Source organism: Lagenorhynchus albirostris, chromosome 19, assembly GCF_949774975.1.
Source record: "Lagenorhynchus albirostris chromosome 19, mLagAlb1.1, whole genome shotgun sequence".
Taxonomy (NCBI): Eukaryota; Metazoa; Chordata; class Mammalia; order Artiodactyla; family Delphinidae; genus Lagenorhynchus; species Lagenorhynchus albirostris.
In genome coordinates, this window is record NC_083113.1 from 58,545,191 (window position 1) to 58,562,576 (window position 17,386).

Here is a 17,386-nt window from a genome sequence, read left to right on the forward strand (position 1 = left end):
TTCCTACTCTCTCCCTTTCACCAGAGCAGTTTCTGGGTCTAATGCTTTTGCCCAAACCACTTCAGGCGAGTCACCAGTCTCCAGCTTCTAACACAAACGTCCCTTCTATTTTCCTGTCGCAGAAACTATAAAAGCTAAAATAATGAAAAGTAACTCTTAAGTATGAGAAAATGGAAACAGCAAAGTCCCAATTTTGGGACTTCCGTGGTGGCTCAGTGGTCAAGAATCCACCTGCCAATGCAGGGGACACGGGTTCAAGCCCTGGTCAGGGAACTAAGATCCCACATACCGTGGAGCAACTAAGCCCGTGCGCCCCAACTACTGAGCCCACGAACCTAGAGCCCATGCTCTGCAACAAGAGAAGCCACTGCAATGAGAAGCCTGCGCACCACAATGAAGAGTGGCCCCCACTCGCCGCAACTAGAGAAAGCCCACGCACAGCAACAAAGACCCAACGCAGCCAAAAGTTAAATTAATTAATTTAAAAATAAAATAAACTAAAATAATGAAAAGTAACTCTAAGCACTAGAAAACAGAAAGGGAAAAGGGGCGTGACCTGTGGCCTGGCCCTCCTCCGAAGGGTCCCAGGTCCAGGCGCGCCCGGCCCCACCCACCTGCAGCATGGCTGCTTCGCACCGGCTGCACAGGCCCCACGTGGCTGGTGGGGGGAACGCGGGCCACTCCGCTGCTGCTGACTGGGGGAGGGGCCGAGGGGTTCAGGCACCGTTTCTCTGACTTCTCCCTGTGCGACAGGAAAGCACAGCAACAAGCGAGCGTTCAGTTCTGCTGCAGAGCCTCTCCGTGTTTCAGTCTCTGCTTAATGCAGAGCCTCTCTGTGTTTCAGTCTCTACTTAATGCAGGGCCTCTCCGTGTTTCAGTCTCTACTTAAGAAGGCTGATTTCTGCCAAAATAATCTCCAGGGTGGAAGATAATGCATTCTGACTTCTCAGATTCACTCTAAAGGGTCCTTCCTAGCAAACCAAAGCCACATTTGTAGAATCTTAAGAGCATTAATTAAGGTTTGATAAGCAATCAGCAGTAATAAGTCCTAGCGTCTGTTCCGCATGTTAGAAACTAAAATGAAGACACATTCTGTAAACAATCTCACACTCACTTCTCCAACTCCAGCTGAGTCTTGAGCTTCTTCTTTGCTCCCATGGTGAGGGATTCAAATTTATTTAGATCTTCTTCCGTAAGGCTCAGAAACTTCCACAGAAGAAACAAATTACAAAGTGTGAGAATTAATTAGGATTCTGAAGACAAAGAACTTGGAGTTTAATTTCATAAATGTATTCTACCTCTAGGATATGTAAACAGATCAAACTTAAGTAGATAATAAAAGACTGGGGATCGCTGTCAAACATTTACTTGCTAAATGACTTGGTGTCCAGGGTCCAAAATATAAGACGCTCATTGTGCGTCTGAGGGTCACGGGCTGTGCCCACTCAGCCTTCAGCACAGGCGTCCGACTGACAGGTGGGTGAAGACTGGGCACCTGGAAGGTCCGTGCTATGCGGGCAGGAGACTGAAACAGTGTCTGCGTCTCAACTGCTGCAGAGATGCAGCTGGTGGAAGTGTCTCCCCTTCCGGGGCTCTCCCGCCAGCGACAGGAGCAGTCTTCTTTAGTGGCTCTTTTTTCTTGAGATCATGGTCATTTTAGGGACAACAGCAACTTTGTTGGGTAGCCAATGATCCAGAAAAGTAGATGCCATCCAAACTGAACGGCGCCCTAACTCACTGGCCTCATACTAAGAAAAAAGATGATACTTGGTTCTCACAACGGTCCATAACATGATTTGTGATCTTAGCCTTTTCAACTCATACATTACGCTAAAACTTTTTAAACTGATCATGACCAAGGTTAGTAAAATCTGTTGTTTTTAAGACTTGTGAATCCTAAACTGAGAGTATTGAAAATTTACTTAAAATGTATTTTTTATTAGCAGTAAAAGCTTGATTTCTAGATTCTTCAATTGCAGATTTTTGGACAAACGAAATGTTTGCAGAGATAAAAGGCACCAAGTCACTTTATCCAGCAGGGGGAGCTCAGAGTTCAAACATCACATACAGGTCCAATTTACTTTTACCACTGACACTGAAGCTTAAGAAATTTCAGAATTTTTTTAACAGTGAAAAAATGCTCCTTGTCAAAACTGTATTGTAAAAGATAACTGCTATGTAGGATTTCTTGAAAGACATAAAATTCATCTATTCCTTTAGCTCTAAGAGCCTACATGAAGGCAGGTCATCAGACAACCCTTTTGCACTGGGCTCTTGTAAAAGGCTACGCTGAGGGGCGTCTAAGAAAGGGGGACGCGGGGCCCACAATTCACTACCTCTACCCACTGAAGGGCTGCTGGAGACATAGCCCTCAGTCACAGACAGTGAGTGTCTCGTTTGGGAAGACCCCAAACTATCCTAAGAAAGCTGTTTACAGACAACTGTGATCCAGTTTTTGCTTCAGCTGCAGGTCGCCTCCAAATTCAAATCCACGGCCCCTCCAGCAAGCTCACAGGACTTGCAGGGACACGCATCTGCAGGTGTTAAGGACCAGGTGGTATGACCTCCACGACACACACGCTGCAGAAACCCAACTCAGTTCCTCTAGGAATGAGGTCCAAAGAAATTGACGGGTTACCTGAGACAGCAAGCACGTTCTTGCTGCCTGCTAGTAACCAACGTACCTTCTCCATCGTGAGCTGTTTAAAGACGGGGTAGTACTTGTGCAAACGCAGTTTCCGAAGCCAGTCTAAAATCCCATTTTGCTCCTGGGTCTGCGGGGCCTGCAGGCTGGAAGGCATCAAGATAGCGGGCGAGCTGTCCATCGGGGTCCGGTAGGCCAGAGCTGAGCCTGCACCCCCCGCGTGCGAGCAGTGGGGCAAGGCGGACGTGCTGGCCGAGTGCTGCACGTGATGCTGGGCGCCGCCCTGAGACGACGGGATGCCGGCCACTCCGCACACAGGCCTGCGAGGACAGCAGACAGGTAGTTTTCAAAAGACCACGGCCTCCACGGAGGACCAGCTCCTACAGCCTGGACTGCATCTGCAGCCACGTCCACTGCTGGCGTCAGAGCTACAGCCACCACCACCCTGGGGTGAACGTCCGAAGGCGAGGACATGTGCGTGCACGGACGTGTATGTACCCATCTAGATGCTGCGCTTGTACGTGTGTACATGTTATGTATATGTACACGTCTGTGTGTCACCACCAGACTTGTGGCTTTGCTGACTAGTTTCTTTCTGTTGCTTCTATCACAGGATGATACTGATAATCATATATTAAAACTCCAAAATCTTTAATATTCAAATTGAATTTTTTTTTTGAAAAGTAAATTCTAGAAAGCTGAAGGACCAAAGCATCACCCTCTGTCCCTGCCCCTTCCACACTAAACTGCAAACTGACATATTACATGTTTACACACTCCAGGCAGAGGGTGAAGAAAGTCAGCACCTTCAAAGACCTCATTACCTGACTAGAGCTCACAGAACCGTGTGTGTGTGTGTGCGTGCGCACGCGTGCACACACCGTCTGTGATGTTAGCCCATCTTAATGCTGGCTGTCAGTCCAGATGTGCAGTCTGTCTGTCACCCGCGCACTGCCACCATCACTGTCGGGCCCTGTGCTGGCAGAGGGGCCTCCAGAGCAGCGACTCTGGCCCTTCGTGGGCTTAATCACTCCCCAGGAGCTTGTAAAAATGAAGATTCTCAGAAATTTTGGTTTCCTAGAATGTGCAGGGCCCAGAAACTGGCATTTGCAATAAGGGTCTTTGGGAATTTTAATTCCAGGGGCTCTGAGAACCACTTTTTTTTTTTTTTTAAGAAATCAAAAAGTGGATTATCTCTATCCAATTCTTCTCTCAATATTATTATTCAAGACTAAGATCAAGAGTGACTTAACTCTAGAAACAACTATTTACACAAAATGGAAAGTAAGCTCTGTAACAAGGCTGACTGGAAATGTGTTGGTTACATGGTAGAAGTCTCACCTTCCAGACACGCCCATCATGGTACCGACTTTAGACAGGGAAGGGTTGCCAGGACCTACAAGTTAAAATAGATATAATTTATTTACAGACCATAAAAATGTTTCTACTTTTATTGAATTACATTTTACAAACTCACTTGGACTTTGAAGCTGTTGGGTGGGAGATGAAGTGCTGAAAAATTTCTTAACATGGTCATTTTTTAATATGTGAGAAGGTAATGAAGCCAAATACCTAGAAATGAAACAGAGTGGTTTTATCAGCATCAAAACGTGTTACCAAAAAGTAACTGGCAGAGAAATTTTAACTTTCAATTAAGAGATATATATAGCAGAGAAAAACTAAACAGAAGTGCCTTAACCTATATTCTTCCTGCTTTATTCAGTTTCATTCTTGGTATGATTCATACTGTTTCCTGGTGCCCCTTTTCCTTATTTACACTGTACTACGCTGTATGAATTGAGTCTCTCAGGGCCCACGACCCGGGCCATGAGCACAGCTGGGGCCGTCACAGCTGCTGTGTGGCACTCTGATGTTGGCCCCAGTCCCCGGGGCCCTCTGTGCGCACGTACAAGACCAACGCGCCAGGACGTCATCAAGGGTCCAGAGCCACCGGGCCCAAGAGACTTTTTATTAGGTCCTCATTTTATCCTTTCAACTATAGGACAGAAGCAGATTTTATTTCATTAAGACTGTCAAAATTACATTAAATGGTGGCATACACTTTGAAATTCCTTCACTTATATATTCTCAAAATCATGCCTAGATTATTAAAATCCTTCAAATTCTCCATAACTGATGAAAACCCCTAGAGGCAAACAGGAGACCTGAACCATCCAGACTGCATGTCACCTGAGGAGCCCCTCAGATGCCTATAGGCAGCTCACGTCGGGCCCCACCCGCACTGCACAGGGCCATCGGCAGCGGCCCGCACTGCACAGGGCCATCGGCGGCCACAGCGCCGCAGGGGGGCCGCTGGCCGTGGCCTTGGGTGGGGTGACGAGCATTACCTCAGGTCCGCTTCCAGATCCATGTGGTTTCGCTCTACATAGAATGCATCTGGGCCAGCTAAGCAAGGAATGAATTTCTCCAAATTTTCTTCAGGACACAGCTGAGATAACTGAAAGACGAAAAGGCATGGGAAGTATGTCACAATTCATCTTACGGAACCAGAACTCCTCACTGCGGGAAACACTTGGGCAGGTCCTGGCTGCTGACACCTGCTGCTGTGATTCTGGGAGCCACCTGGGCTTCTGCGTCCACTTGGGACGCAGGAAGCAACGACCCACCACAACATCAAGAAGAAGCTCGACACCCCACACCGCTGTGCCTGCTCTTGAGCCCAGCAGAGGGCTGAGCTGCAAGGCCACCAGGTGAACCGAATTCCAAGACGGACCTGCCCCTCTGAGGACACAAGGCACGTGAACTGTCTCAGCCGTGGCAGAGCCCGCGGGAGAGGTGGCTGCCATACAAGCAGGTAGAAGAGATCGGCTGGGATGAACACATCCCCACAGGCTGAGTGTGCGTCCGTCAGCAGTCAGCCCGGAGCCCAGACACAGGGGGCCTGTGTCCTCATTCCCGAGCTCCCTTCCACAGGCGGGGAGGCTGGAGAGAGTCTGCACAGGTGGCACAGGGGTGAGGCAGCTGCCCCTGGGGGTGAGGCTGGAAACCCCATGCCTTTCCCTGGAGCCTGCTCTCAATCCAAAGCAAAAAGCCCGTAACCCGCTGGGGGAGGGACGAGATTGCTCGTGCTCCCAGAGCTCAAGCAAAACCCCCCGTTTCTGGGGGCTGAAATGCCTTCATGCCTCTGGAGGAGGAGGGGAAAGTCCTCCCGGCACCAGGTCACAGGCAGAGATACCCTGCTTCTCAGGGAAGATGAAAACAAAACCCCTCTGGCCCCAAGGAAGGGGCAAGAAAGCCCTCCTGAGCCGAGTCAGCTGCTGCTGGGGAAGGAAGGGGCAGGGATGCTGAGAAAGGCCCCCCACGACCCTGTGGCTAGAGCTGAGGCTGCACCAGCAGGACGGGGAACCGCTCCACCCTCACCGCGCATGCATCACCACGCAACAGGTGACAGCAGTCTCCCAGGGAGGGAGGAGTCAGCGGAGCAGGGAGACCCCTCTGCGCCACAGGTGAAGCAAGACCACGCCAGGCTCCTCTCAAGGCTCAAGGGACCAGCAGGCCTCCCTGGAGGAACCTGAGGCCTGTGGTGCAACAGCAAAACCCAAACCCAGCTCCGCTCCTGATGACATCAACCTGAAGCCCCACCGCCGGCCCGACAGACGCAGCAGCAGGCCCGTCTCCAGGCTGGTTTCTAGATGTGACGTCTCACGTTCAGTCAAAAATTATAAGATAAAAAAGAGGGGGCAATCTATCATCAAGATAATCATCGGAACCAGACTGGAAAATAACCCAGATGTTGGCACTATCACACGAGGACTTGAAAATAACTATGCTGAACATACTAAAGGACTTCGTTTCAAAAAATGAACAACATGCATGAACGAGTGGGAAATTTCATCAGAGATGGAAACTTTCTATTAAAAGACGTCATCAAACGGAAAAGCTACAGAAAACAAAAGAACAAAAAACCCCAAAATCATGGTACTAGAGATGAAGAATTCAGCTCGTCAGCAACCTGGGCAGAGCTGAGGAGAAACGTAAGTAAACTTGAAGACGGGGTCACGTACACATGATTCAAGGCCCGGAAGAAGAGAGAGTGGGGCAGGAGAAATATCTGAAGAGATAATGGACAAGAAGTTTCCAAAATTACTGACAGACAGCAAGGCAGAGACCAGGCAGGGCAGAGAACCCAAAGCCAGGTGAGTATCAGCCACTGCAAACACCCAGACAAAAGGGTGGCAAAGTCGGCCGGCATCAGCGGAGTCCAGAGAAGCGCTTTTTCACAAGACAAGAGGATAGGCACAAAGGAGAGGAAATTCAGTGTTCTAAGTGGTGCAGAGGAAACAGGGAACCCCCGGGGAGGATCACTAATCAATCCTAGAAAGCACGGCACTGGGGCGGTCCTTCAGCGTATGGCAGGCCTGAGTAAGAGGCACACGCAAACAACTTCGCCCAAGCTTCTCACACAGGATCCATCCACTCGATTCTCTCCTACGGGATTATAGCCTTAATTTTATAATCAAATTGCAAGCCACACCTTGGAGACACTTCAGCTATGTTATTCCACACAACAAAGGTGACTACTTCAGCTGAACAACTGCGGCAAAGACAGTGGTTCACTGCTCCGGCACAGGCCAGGCCAGGGGACTTTAGACACACAGGTGTGTACGTATATAACACGTGTACATGGGGGTAAAGAAGTAATTCTTTAGTAGTGCAGCTTGTTCAAACGGTATTTTTTGAATCAATTTTAAGCCAAACAGGTTGTACATCATCTGTATTTCAACTTTAAAAAATAAAAACAAACAGGAAAATTCAATATGTAAACGGAATAAGGTGGAAAAAGGTGAACTGTCTGCCCACTGCCGCCACGTGAGCCCCTCACTCAGCTTCGGCTGAGCTGTAACAAAACACCCCTTGGGCACCTTCACACTCGCATCTTTCTGTCCCATCTCGTTCTCCACAACCGGAAGGAACGTGGACCGTGGCCCTGAGGGCCACTCGCCCTGTTGGAGCACGAATCCCCGGCACTGCACTCACTGCACCCGCTGAAGGCTGCAACCACGGAAATTACCTGGCAGTCCAGTGGACCGTGGGGAATGAGACCCTTTTAATTTTTGTAAGAGCCCTTAAATCACCTTACCTTTGAAATAAATTCAGTCACTTCAGAGGAAGATTTGGTTACTGATGTTACTGAAGAATCAGACCACAAGACCTTAAAAACAAATAAACAAACAAACCTTAAAAACAGACGCCACATACTTAATTCCCAACACACTTGTCCAGGGATTCGTGGCCGGTACAGGCGCAGTAGTGGGACGAGCCCTAGTGCGCCTCTTGCCTGGAGCGTTTATATACCCCTTGGCTTGTTACAGAAAGAATGTTCACGTAACTCAAGTGCATTAAAGCTTAGCTTCCTGTTTTGCGCAATTATTCAAAGAGCAGTGTTATCACTCAAGTGTGGAGTCTAAGGCTGCTCCTCAAAGCATCAGAAAGTCCCTGACGACCCCGACTGCAAGCATGTGTGTGAGCACAGCATCCTCACGGGGACCTCCTCCGTTCAGGTCAGTCTACGCAACTGTGGGTGTGGAATCAAGAAATTACCAGAAACGAGCCCATCCAAACAGTAAGTACTCCATACATTTCAGTGCTGGGGGCATGCTGACGGGAGGAGGCCAGGTCCCAGCCCTCAGGAATCTGACAGAACTGGGGGCGGGGGGGTGACACAGGCCAGGGCAGTCAGTACCAGAATAGCGGGGAACATCCTCCATTGCAGGGGGCGGGGTAAGAATTCGGGGAGAAAACATCAGAAACATCTTTCCGGAAGTTCTACAAAGCCCGGTGTGTCTGTTTTCCCTTCCTGCACCTACGACAGCAGCAGTTTTAGTTCATGACTCCACAAATGGACTGTTCCCCGGGGCAGAGGGCTTTCCTGCACCGAGGAAAGCGTGAGCTGAACTCAGAAGGCGCGAGAAGGACAGAGGGGACAGGATGAGATGGGAGGGAAGCAGGGTCCATAACAAGAAGGGTTAAACCACGAACAAGGACGTTTTACCCTAAAATCCAGAAGGAGCGTTGGAGGATTTCAAGTCGGGAAATAAAACGACTGAGTGTATTTTATCACCAATAGGAAAGCGTTGTATTTACACTGATTTAGAGAAAACAGGCTGGAGACACCAAACAACTCTCATGCTCTCCTCCCACCCCGTGCTGGCCTTCATCTTCTGAGAAGCAGCCCAGCATGTTTGCTGACGGTCTCCGGGGCCTGAAGCGCTGGCCGTCTCTCCTCTCTGTTGAAATTCACGTGAGTTCCTCTCTGCTCTGGTGGCTGTCACATCACATAACAATTACTAAGGTATGTTTTTCAAGCCCCCACAAAATACAAGCCAATCAAGGAAAGGGACCTCTCTTCTTCATCTCTGAATTCCCTATGCCTCCCAGAATTTATCAAGGCAAGTGCTGGCATTTCTGAATGAACGTGCTGTACCATCCCAAATCTACCTACACTAAAATCAAAGCACCTACGCCATTTTTTCTGTCTAAAATAATTAAATCTTTTAACAACACTAAAAGGAAGTTTGGGGGAGAGTGAGCTGCTCCGCACATAAAACACCAGTAACATCCAGGATTAAAGGTGAGAACTTTCTAGCATTACATGTACAACCCAAAGTACGGCTGATGTGGTTTTCTCAGTAAAATATGCCGCATGTCACGTGGCACGAACGCACCCTAACCCAACTAAAGCGTGAAGTCCAACACCCAAATGGGGAGCACGGCATGGACACACCATTCTATGCTGAAACAGACAATCTGCTTCCCCAACAATTACATATTTTAAATAGGCGCAACTATTCTAGGTTGTCTGCTCCCGGTATATTTTTCTTTGACTTCCAAAAGGACTTGCTGCTCCAACCAGGGGCAAGGACTGGAAACCAGCAGACCTCAGCAGCACTCTGCTCTGCAGGTGACGCAGGCTGGCCTGACCCAGTCCCCTGAGGAAACCCCCTGACGCAGGCTGGCCTGACCCAGTCCCCTGAGAGGGCGGGCCCCTGGAGGGGCATGGACACGGGAGAGCAGCCTCGCACTGTGCCACGTGCTAGAGACACGTGATCTACCACGTCCAAGACAGCATCGATCATACTGCTGATGTACCACCAAGAAGAAACACTGCCAATCAAATGACGGCACAGTGTTTTTCTACCACCCATAGTCGCTCAAAGAGCCACTGAGACCTGCTGAGATGGATTTTAATGTATCTTAAACATACACAAAAAAGCATGGGGACTTCCCTGTGGCACAGTGGTTAAGAATCCGCCTGCCAACGCAGGGGACACGGGTTCGAACCCTGTTCTGGGAAGACCCACACGCCGCGGAGCAACTAAGCCCGTGCGCCACAACTACTGAGCCTGCCCTCTAGAGCCCGTGAGCCACAACTACTGAGCCCACACGCCTAGAGCCTGTGCTCTGCAACAAGAGAAGCCACCGCAATGAGAAGCCCACGCACCGCAACAAAGACCCAACGCAGCCAAAAAAAGAAAAGCACGGTATGCACAGAGTACATAAGGGTACTGAGGATTTCTTCACACTGAGGAGTCAGAGTCTAACTCCTCTGACCCACTGTCCGTCTCAGCTCTCAGCACCCTCTGGAGAAGGGGCAGCGTCTTCTTCACTCACACAGGCAGCAGCTCAGGCAAAGGCCCTGCCACTGCTCAGGCCACAGCCCTCACGTGAGCAAGCAACCCAGTGCCACCAGACCTGCCACCAGACCTCTGAGGAGCTCTGAAGTCGAATACAAGGACAGGCAAAGCAGTCACAAAGAACAAGGCAGCCTGGAGGTGGCACGGACCATGCACTCAAAACTCGCTTCTAAAACTAAAAACTATCAACGAGATTCTCAGTGAACTGAGAGCAGACAGCATCGCCAAGAACAGGATGCTACGAAAAAAGAATCGCCAGGGAACAGAGGTCTCTGTTGTTAAAAACAGGACAGCAGAAGTGAAACGTTCACTTCAAGAGATGGAAGATGAGGGAATCTTCCACAGGATAGATCAAAGTCAAAGGGAAAGAAAATAGAGGGAAAAAAATAAAACAGAGGACCAGTCTTGAGGTCCAACAGGCAGACAGCAGGAGTTCCAAAACAAGAAAACTGAGAAAAACAGGACAGAGGAAATCAAAAGGAATGATTCCAGAAAAGGAACTCAAATTAATGGACTTAAGTTAAAAGGGCTGACTTGCATCTCAGCACAGTGGATGGTAACCTACACCCAAGCCTGGCTCTGAGAAATGTGCAAAGGCTGGGGACTAAGAGAAGCTCCTAAAACCTTTAGAAATTATAAAACAGGGCCAACACTGGATCAGGAGTCAGAGCAGATCCATGCTTCTCAACAGCAACACTGCAAGACAGTAAATAAGAAGTGCTTCCGAGTTCCTAAGGAAAAATGACGCCTGGTCTAGAACTGTATTCCCAGTCACATGTCAGGTCAGATGGATGAAAACACTGCCAAACATGAAAGCCAGAAACCGTACCTCCCCAGGACCCTTTCTAAGAAGCTACTAGAACAGCTATTAAAACCTAGAACTAACCCAAGGCAATAGATGAGTTAAGAGCTGAGAACAGGGTATCAGAGCCAGGAGGGAGGAAGGGACCCCGCGGGTGATGGTACGGGGGCCCCGCCATGAGACTGCACCAGGCCGAGTCCAGGTCGGAGCAGGGCCGTAGCTCCAGAGACGAAACCGATGGAATGCGGGATGCATTTGAACACCACCAGGGAGAACTTCAGGGCTGACTTTGTTTTCTAAGTACTTGTTCACAAGCAACAAACAAACAAAAAGAGACAATTAACTCCTGGTAGAATAAAGTATCGGAAAGGAAAGGTACTAAAAAAGCATATACCACACGGCTTGGGTAGCAACAACCTTCACACAGTCAGGCTAATTATCATACAAGCAATGAGGTGTATTATCACAAGAAACAGTTCCCTGCTCCTCCGAGTGATGTAGGCACAATTACTGGACTCTCTGCACACAGAGAGCTGATGAAAACAACTAAAGAAAAAAAAAAAAACAGTTGTCAAGACTCATCCTTAGCTAATAGTGATAAAATGTTCAGAGCAGTTAAGATTGTTTCAAGATGAAAAACTTCTAAAGAAAAGATACAGCACTAAAATAAAATGTAATGTCTGGGTTCTTCACAAAGACTGGCATAAAAAGAATGGGTGTTTTAATGAGTATTGCTCCACAGTTCCTTTTAAGTCAATACAGCTCTCCCATCTACAGGCGTCTCAAGTGTTCGCGTAATCTTCTGATGTTTTTTTCCCACCCTGTCCTTCATGTGTAATAAGTATACTTTAAAAAAGTTTTAGTTATTCAACAGTGAATTTGGAAAAGCTGGTAAAATTTGGACATGTCACATGTACACAGATATAAAATAATTTTTGTATTTTCAAAGATTCTGTCATTTTCTTCCTGTATTTGCTTTCCTCAGTAACTAGTAATTACAACTTCAGCAAAAACAAAACCAACTCCATGAAAAAAAAGAACAGGAAACTCAAACTCCTGCTTGCAGTCCATTTGTTACTTACGTCTTCCTATAAAATAACAACCTTTCATTTGTCTCCTGGAAAACAATGACACATAAAAACTAAAAGTAGAGATAAACAAAGCTGAGAAAAAGGGGAGGGGGAAGTCGCTGACTTCTCCTTGAATGAGTGAAAGCTTTCAGAAGAAACCGCTTCTCGAGTCTTCCTATACTGTTAGCAGTAGAGGGTACATCTCACCGTGGTTAAGGCAAAGACTCCTAATAAAGTTCTTTATTGTTCTGGCCACAGCACGACAGCTATTTATATCCATGTTCAAAAGACAACCTATTTAAAGGACAATTTATCCTAATTATTTAGGGCTCTGTGGACAAAAATTAATCCTCAGGTAAACTTCTTTCTTTCTTTCTTTTTTTGGCTGCATTGGGTCTTCGTTGCTGTGTGCGGGCTTTTCTCTACTTGCGGCAAATGGGGGCTACTCTTCACTGCGGTGCACGGGCTTCTCATGGTGGTGGCTTCTCTTATTGTGGAGCACGGGCTCCAGGCACGTGGGCTTCAAAAGTTGTGGCACGCGGGCTTCTCATGGTGGTGGCTTCTCTTATTGTGGAGCATGGGCTCTAGGTGCGTGGGCTTCAGTAGTTGTGGCACGCGGGCTCAGTAGTTGTGGCCCGTGGGCTCTAGAGCACAGGCTCAGTAGTTGTGGTGCATGGGCTTAGTTTCTCTGCAACATGTGGGATCTTCCCGGACCATGTGTCCCCTGCATCGGCAGGCGGATTCCTAACCACTGTGCCACCAGGGAAGCCCTGGCAGGCAGATTCTTAACCACTGTGCCACCAGGGAAGTCCCAATCCTCAGGTGATGTTTTTAAAGGTTTTATTGAGTATAACTGACAGTGAAATGCACATATTTAAAGTGTACAATCTGACCAGTTTGGACATACGTATACACCCATGACACCATCACTCCGATCTATATAATGAACATACCCACCAGTTCCTCCCCAGGAAGCTATTGATCTGCGTTCTATCACTGCAGTTATTTTGCATTTTCTCAATTTACATAAATAAACGCATACAGTGTATGCTCCTTTTTTCTGGTTTCTTTCACACAGCACGATTACGCACTTTCCCCCACACTGCCAAGTGTATCAGTGATTCACTCCTCTATTCTGAACGCTGAACTGTGTGGCTGCGATACCACAGTGTACATCCAGTCTCCTGATAATGGATATTTGGGGCGTTACAAACAAAGCTGTTATGAACATTCGTGTACAAACCTTTGTACGAACGTGTACTTTCATTTCCTTTGGTTATTGACCTAGAAGCGGGACCGATGAATCAGATTTTAGGGATATGTTTGACTTTTTAAAAACTGCCGAACTGTCTTCCAAAGTAATCTCACCATTTTACACTCCCATGGCAGTCCTTCCACACACCTGCCAGCAGCTGTCAACTTCAGCCACTGTGACGGGCGTGCAGGATGAGCTCACCGTGGTTTTAATCGGTGTTTTCCTAATGGCTACCGATGCTGAACATCTGTCACGTGTGCTATTTGCCATCCATACATCTTTCTTGGTAAAATGTTCACTTTTTTATTGGGTTATTTTCTCACCATTGAGTTTTGAGAGTTCTTTTTCTAGTTTGAATACAAATCCTCTATCAAACGTGCAATTTGCAAATGTTTTTCTCCCGGTTCTGCGGCGTGGCTTAACTTTCTCCACAGCGCCTGTCAAAGAGCAAGTTTAAACTCTGATGAAGTTTAATTCATTTTGTCTTTTATGGCTCATGTTTTTGGTATCCTACCTAAGAAATCTTCGCCTGTTTAAGTCACAAGCTTTTCTCCTATGCTTTCTTCTAGAAGTTTTATGGTTTTACGTTGTACATTTAGGTCTGTGATCAGTTTTGAGTTAATTTCTATACAAAGGGTGAGGTTTGATGAAGGTTCCTTTTTTTGGCATATGGTTATCTGCTTCTGAACCATTTGCTGAAAAGACCGTCTTTTCTTCACTGAAATGCCTTTATACCTTTGTCAATAATCAGTTGACCAGGGTGGTGTGGCGTCCGGGGCCCTTAGCCCGAAGCAGACGTGGCCTGGCCCGCGGGATAGAGCAGTCGCCACCGCCAGGCCCCGAGCCGGCCCCAGGGCCACCCTGCAAGGAGCCGCGGGCAGCGGGAGCCTGAGTTGCTGCCAGTGCTGGCACCAAAACTGACAAGCTGCTCCTAAAACTCACATGGAAATGCAGCATCCCCGGAAGAGCCAAGACTGTCCTGAAAAGGAAGACCAAACCTAAGAGGACTCACACTTCCCAATTCCAACGTCAAAGCCACAGTACTCAAGACAGAGCAGTGCTGGCCTAACAACAAGAGAGGTGAATGGAACTGAGAGTCCAGAAACAACCCCTCACAATTTCGCTCAACGGATTCTCCGCAATGGTGTGAAGACCCTTCAGTGGGGGAAAGAATGGTCTTTTCAACAAATGGTGCTGTCCAATAAAGATGTTAAAAAAAACTGTAAAATAAACAAACAAACAAAGGGTGCTGGACAACAGGACGTCCACATGCAAAAGGACACATTCGAACCCCTACCTCACACCATACACAAAACATCAATTCAAAATGAATCAAAGACCTAAATGCAAAAGCACAAACAATACAATTCTTAGCAGAAAACACAGGAGTGAATCTCTGCGACCTTGGCTTAGGCAACGACTTCTTAAATACAATACCAAAAGCACGAGGAATGAAAGAAGAAGTAGGGAAACTGGACTTTATCAAAATTTAAAACTTTTGTGTGTCAAAGGACAGCATCAAGAAAATGAAGAAAATTCCCACCCAATGGAAGAAAATATCTGCAACCCAGTAATTCCAGTCCCAGGTGTGTATCCAAGAGAAATGGAAGCACTTGTCCACACAAAAACTTGTACGTAAATGTTCATAGCAGCATTACTCATAAGAGGCAAAAAGTGGAAACAACCCAGAAGTGCATCAACTAACTGCTGAGTGGATGAACTAAATGTGGTCCATCCACACGGTGGAATTTCACTCAGCCATAAAAAGGGAAGCACTAATGCATGATATAACATAGAGAAGCCTTGAAAACATTATTTGCATGAAAGAAACCAATCACGAAGGATCACATATTGTATGATTCCATTTATGTGAAATATTCAGCACAGGCAAATCCACTGAGGCAGAAAGTAGGTTAGTATTTGCCAGGGACTTGGGGAGGAGAAGTGGGGAATGACTGCTAATGGGTATGGGGCTTCTTCCTGGGATGATGGAAGTATTAAAATTAAATCGTGGTGACGGTTACAAAATTCTGAATAAATTAAAAAAAGCCACTGAACAGTTTAAATGGATGAATTTTATGTTATGTGAAATCTATCGCATCAGAGGTGTAAAGAAGAAAGTCAATTAGAAAATTTTAAAACCGTCTAATCTTTAAAAACGCCACCAAGGATATTCTCCTAAAGTCTTCAAAACAACCAACTGAGCGCTTTACATGTGAGTCTAGCTCGGGCCCCACTGCCCCGGGGCACGGCGTCTCCTCCCTCTCAGCAGCACCTTTAACACAGGTGCTGAAATCGGGTACCGTGAGTCTTCCAGTGTTTTCTTCGTTTCAGAATTGTTTGGACTGCTCTATAGTGTTCTCCATATAAACTTTATTTTATTTTATTTACTATTTATTTATTTACTCAGGCTGCGCTGTGAGGCTTGAGGAATCTTAACTCCCTGACCAGGGACTGAACCCGTGCCCTCGGCAGTGAAAGCGCAGAGTCCTAACCACTGGACCACCAGGGAATTCCCTCCATATAAATTTTAGAATCGTCTTATTGATTCTTTTTTCTTTGAAATTTATTTATTTATTTTTGGCTGTGTTGGGTCTTCGTTTCTGTGAGAAGGCTTTCTCTAGTTGCGGCGAGTGGGGACCACTCTTCATCGCGGTGCGCGGGCCTCTCACTGTCGTGGCCTCTCTTGTTGCAGAGCACAGGCTCCAGACGCAAAGGCTCAGCAGTTGTGGCTCACAGGCCCAGTTGCTCCGCGGCAATGTGGGATCTTCCCAGACCAGGGCTCGAACCCGTGTCCCCTGCATTGGCAGGCGGATTCTCAACCACTGCGCCACCAGAGAAGCCCCTCGTCTTGTTGATTTCTAAAACAGAAAAATGCTACTGGGACTTACTTTTGCCGGGTGGTCATGTAAGATGACAGAAAGTTTGTAAGTTTAAAGGTACATGGAAAGATGTTCTCCCACTGTCCACAGGTTCTCTCTCTTACAGAACTGTAGTCCTGACCACAACAAGCTAGAGAGATGGCGGTTAAACGCCCGAAGCTATGTAACTACAAGGCGCTTCGCTTTTTGAGTGTGACAGGAGTCCCAAACCTAAGCACATGCATATCACACATTCGTATCCTACAAGCAGCCACTTATTTACGAGTAGGAGAGTGCAACTCACCTGCAGAGAACAAGCACACAGTTTAAGCTGCGCAAATGAACGGTGTGCTTTATAAATAAGAAGATGGTTGTGTTTTTTTTAAATCTTCCTTGTATCTTTCCTTTGTGCCTCAAATTACCATCAACAAATGTAGTGTGGGCAGTAAATCCCTTAGGGCGTATCAAGTTAGTATCCCAAAAGAAAATGAGTCGGACTGCTGGCTAGTGAAGGATTATCACTTTCCTAAACACAAGAATCCTTTTATCAGTTATCGCATCAGGAAAAGCAAGCTTTTCCGATAACCAAACCTTTTTCTTTAAGTACCAAAACACTTCATTCAGCTTAACCATTTGGGGTTCGAAGCGTCTTAAACTGAACTTCAACCCAGCTGTCCGCTCTGCTTTCAGAAGACTCACGGCACCCTATCCTGCCAGCCTGCTGCCTCCCCACCCTGATCACAAGGCCCTCCTCTGGGGAAAGGCCACGAGAGGCCAAGTGTCTACCCTGCCAAGGCTCATTTCTTTGCAGAGAGGCTGTGGACTGGGGCCGAGTCCAAGCCCAGTTTGATCAGACGGGCTGTGAGTGGGATCTGAAGGGCTGTGAGTGGGACCTGAAGGGCTGTGAGTGGGACCTGAAGGGCTGTGAGTGGGACCTGAAGGGCTTGACGCTCAGCAGTTCCCACACACGCAGGCCCTGTGCACGGGGACCACACCCGCCACCAGCCCCTCAGGCGATATCCGCCAGCCAGAGGCTGACTGCAGAGGAGAGGAGCCAACACACCCAGCGTTTCAGGGCCTCGCTGGGCTCCCCAACCCC

The 17,386-nt window shown here is 47.6% G+C and overlaps 1 protein-coding gene across 1 annotated transcript in view; it reads right to left on the reverse strand.

Annotated features, from left to right (window-relative positions):
- The window catches only part of ZCCHC14 (zinc finger CCHC-type containing 14), a 58,295-nt gene that overhangs the window by 6,334 nt on the left and 34,575 nt on the right, over nt 1–17,386 (reverse strand). The window contains exons 4-10 of the mRNA XM_060130261.1: nt 7,746–7,817; nt 4,993–5,102; nt 4,122–4,216; nt 3,986–4,040; nt 2,685–2,964; nt 1,115–1,206; nt 615–742 (exon numbers count right to left, since the gene is read on the reverse strand). Of these exons, the coding sequence (XP_059986244.1) occupies nt 615–742; nt 1,115–1,206; nt 2,685–2,964; nt 3,986–4,040; nt 4,122–4,216; nt 4,993–5,102; nt 7,746–7,817 (832 nt within the window). The remainder of the gene's footprint in view (nt 1–614; nt 743–1,114; nt 1,207–2,684; nt 2,965–3,985; nt 4,041–4,121; nt 4,217–4,992; nt 5,103–7,745; nt 7,818–17,386) is intronic.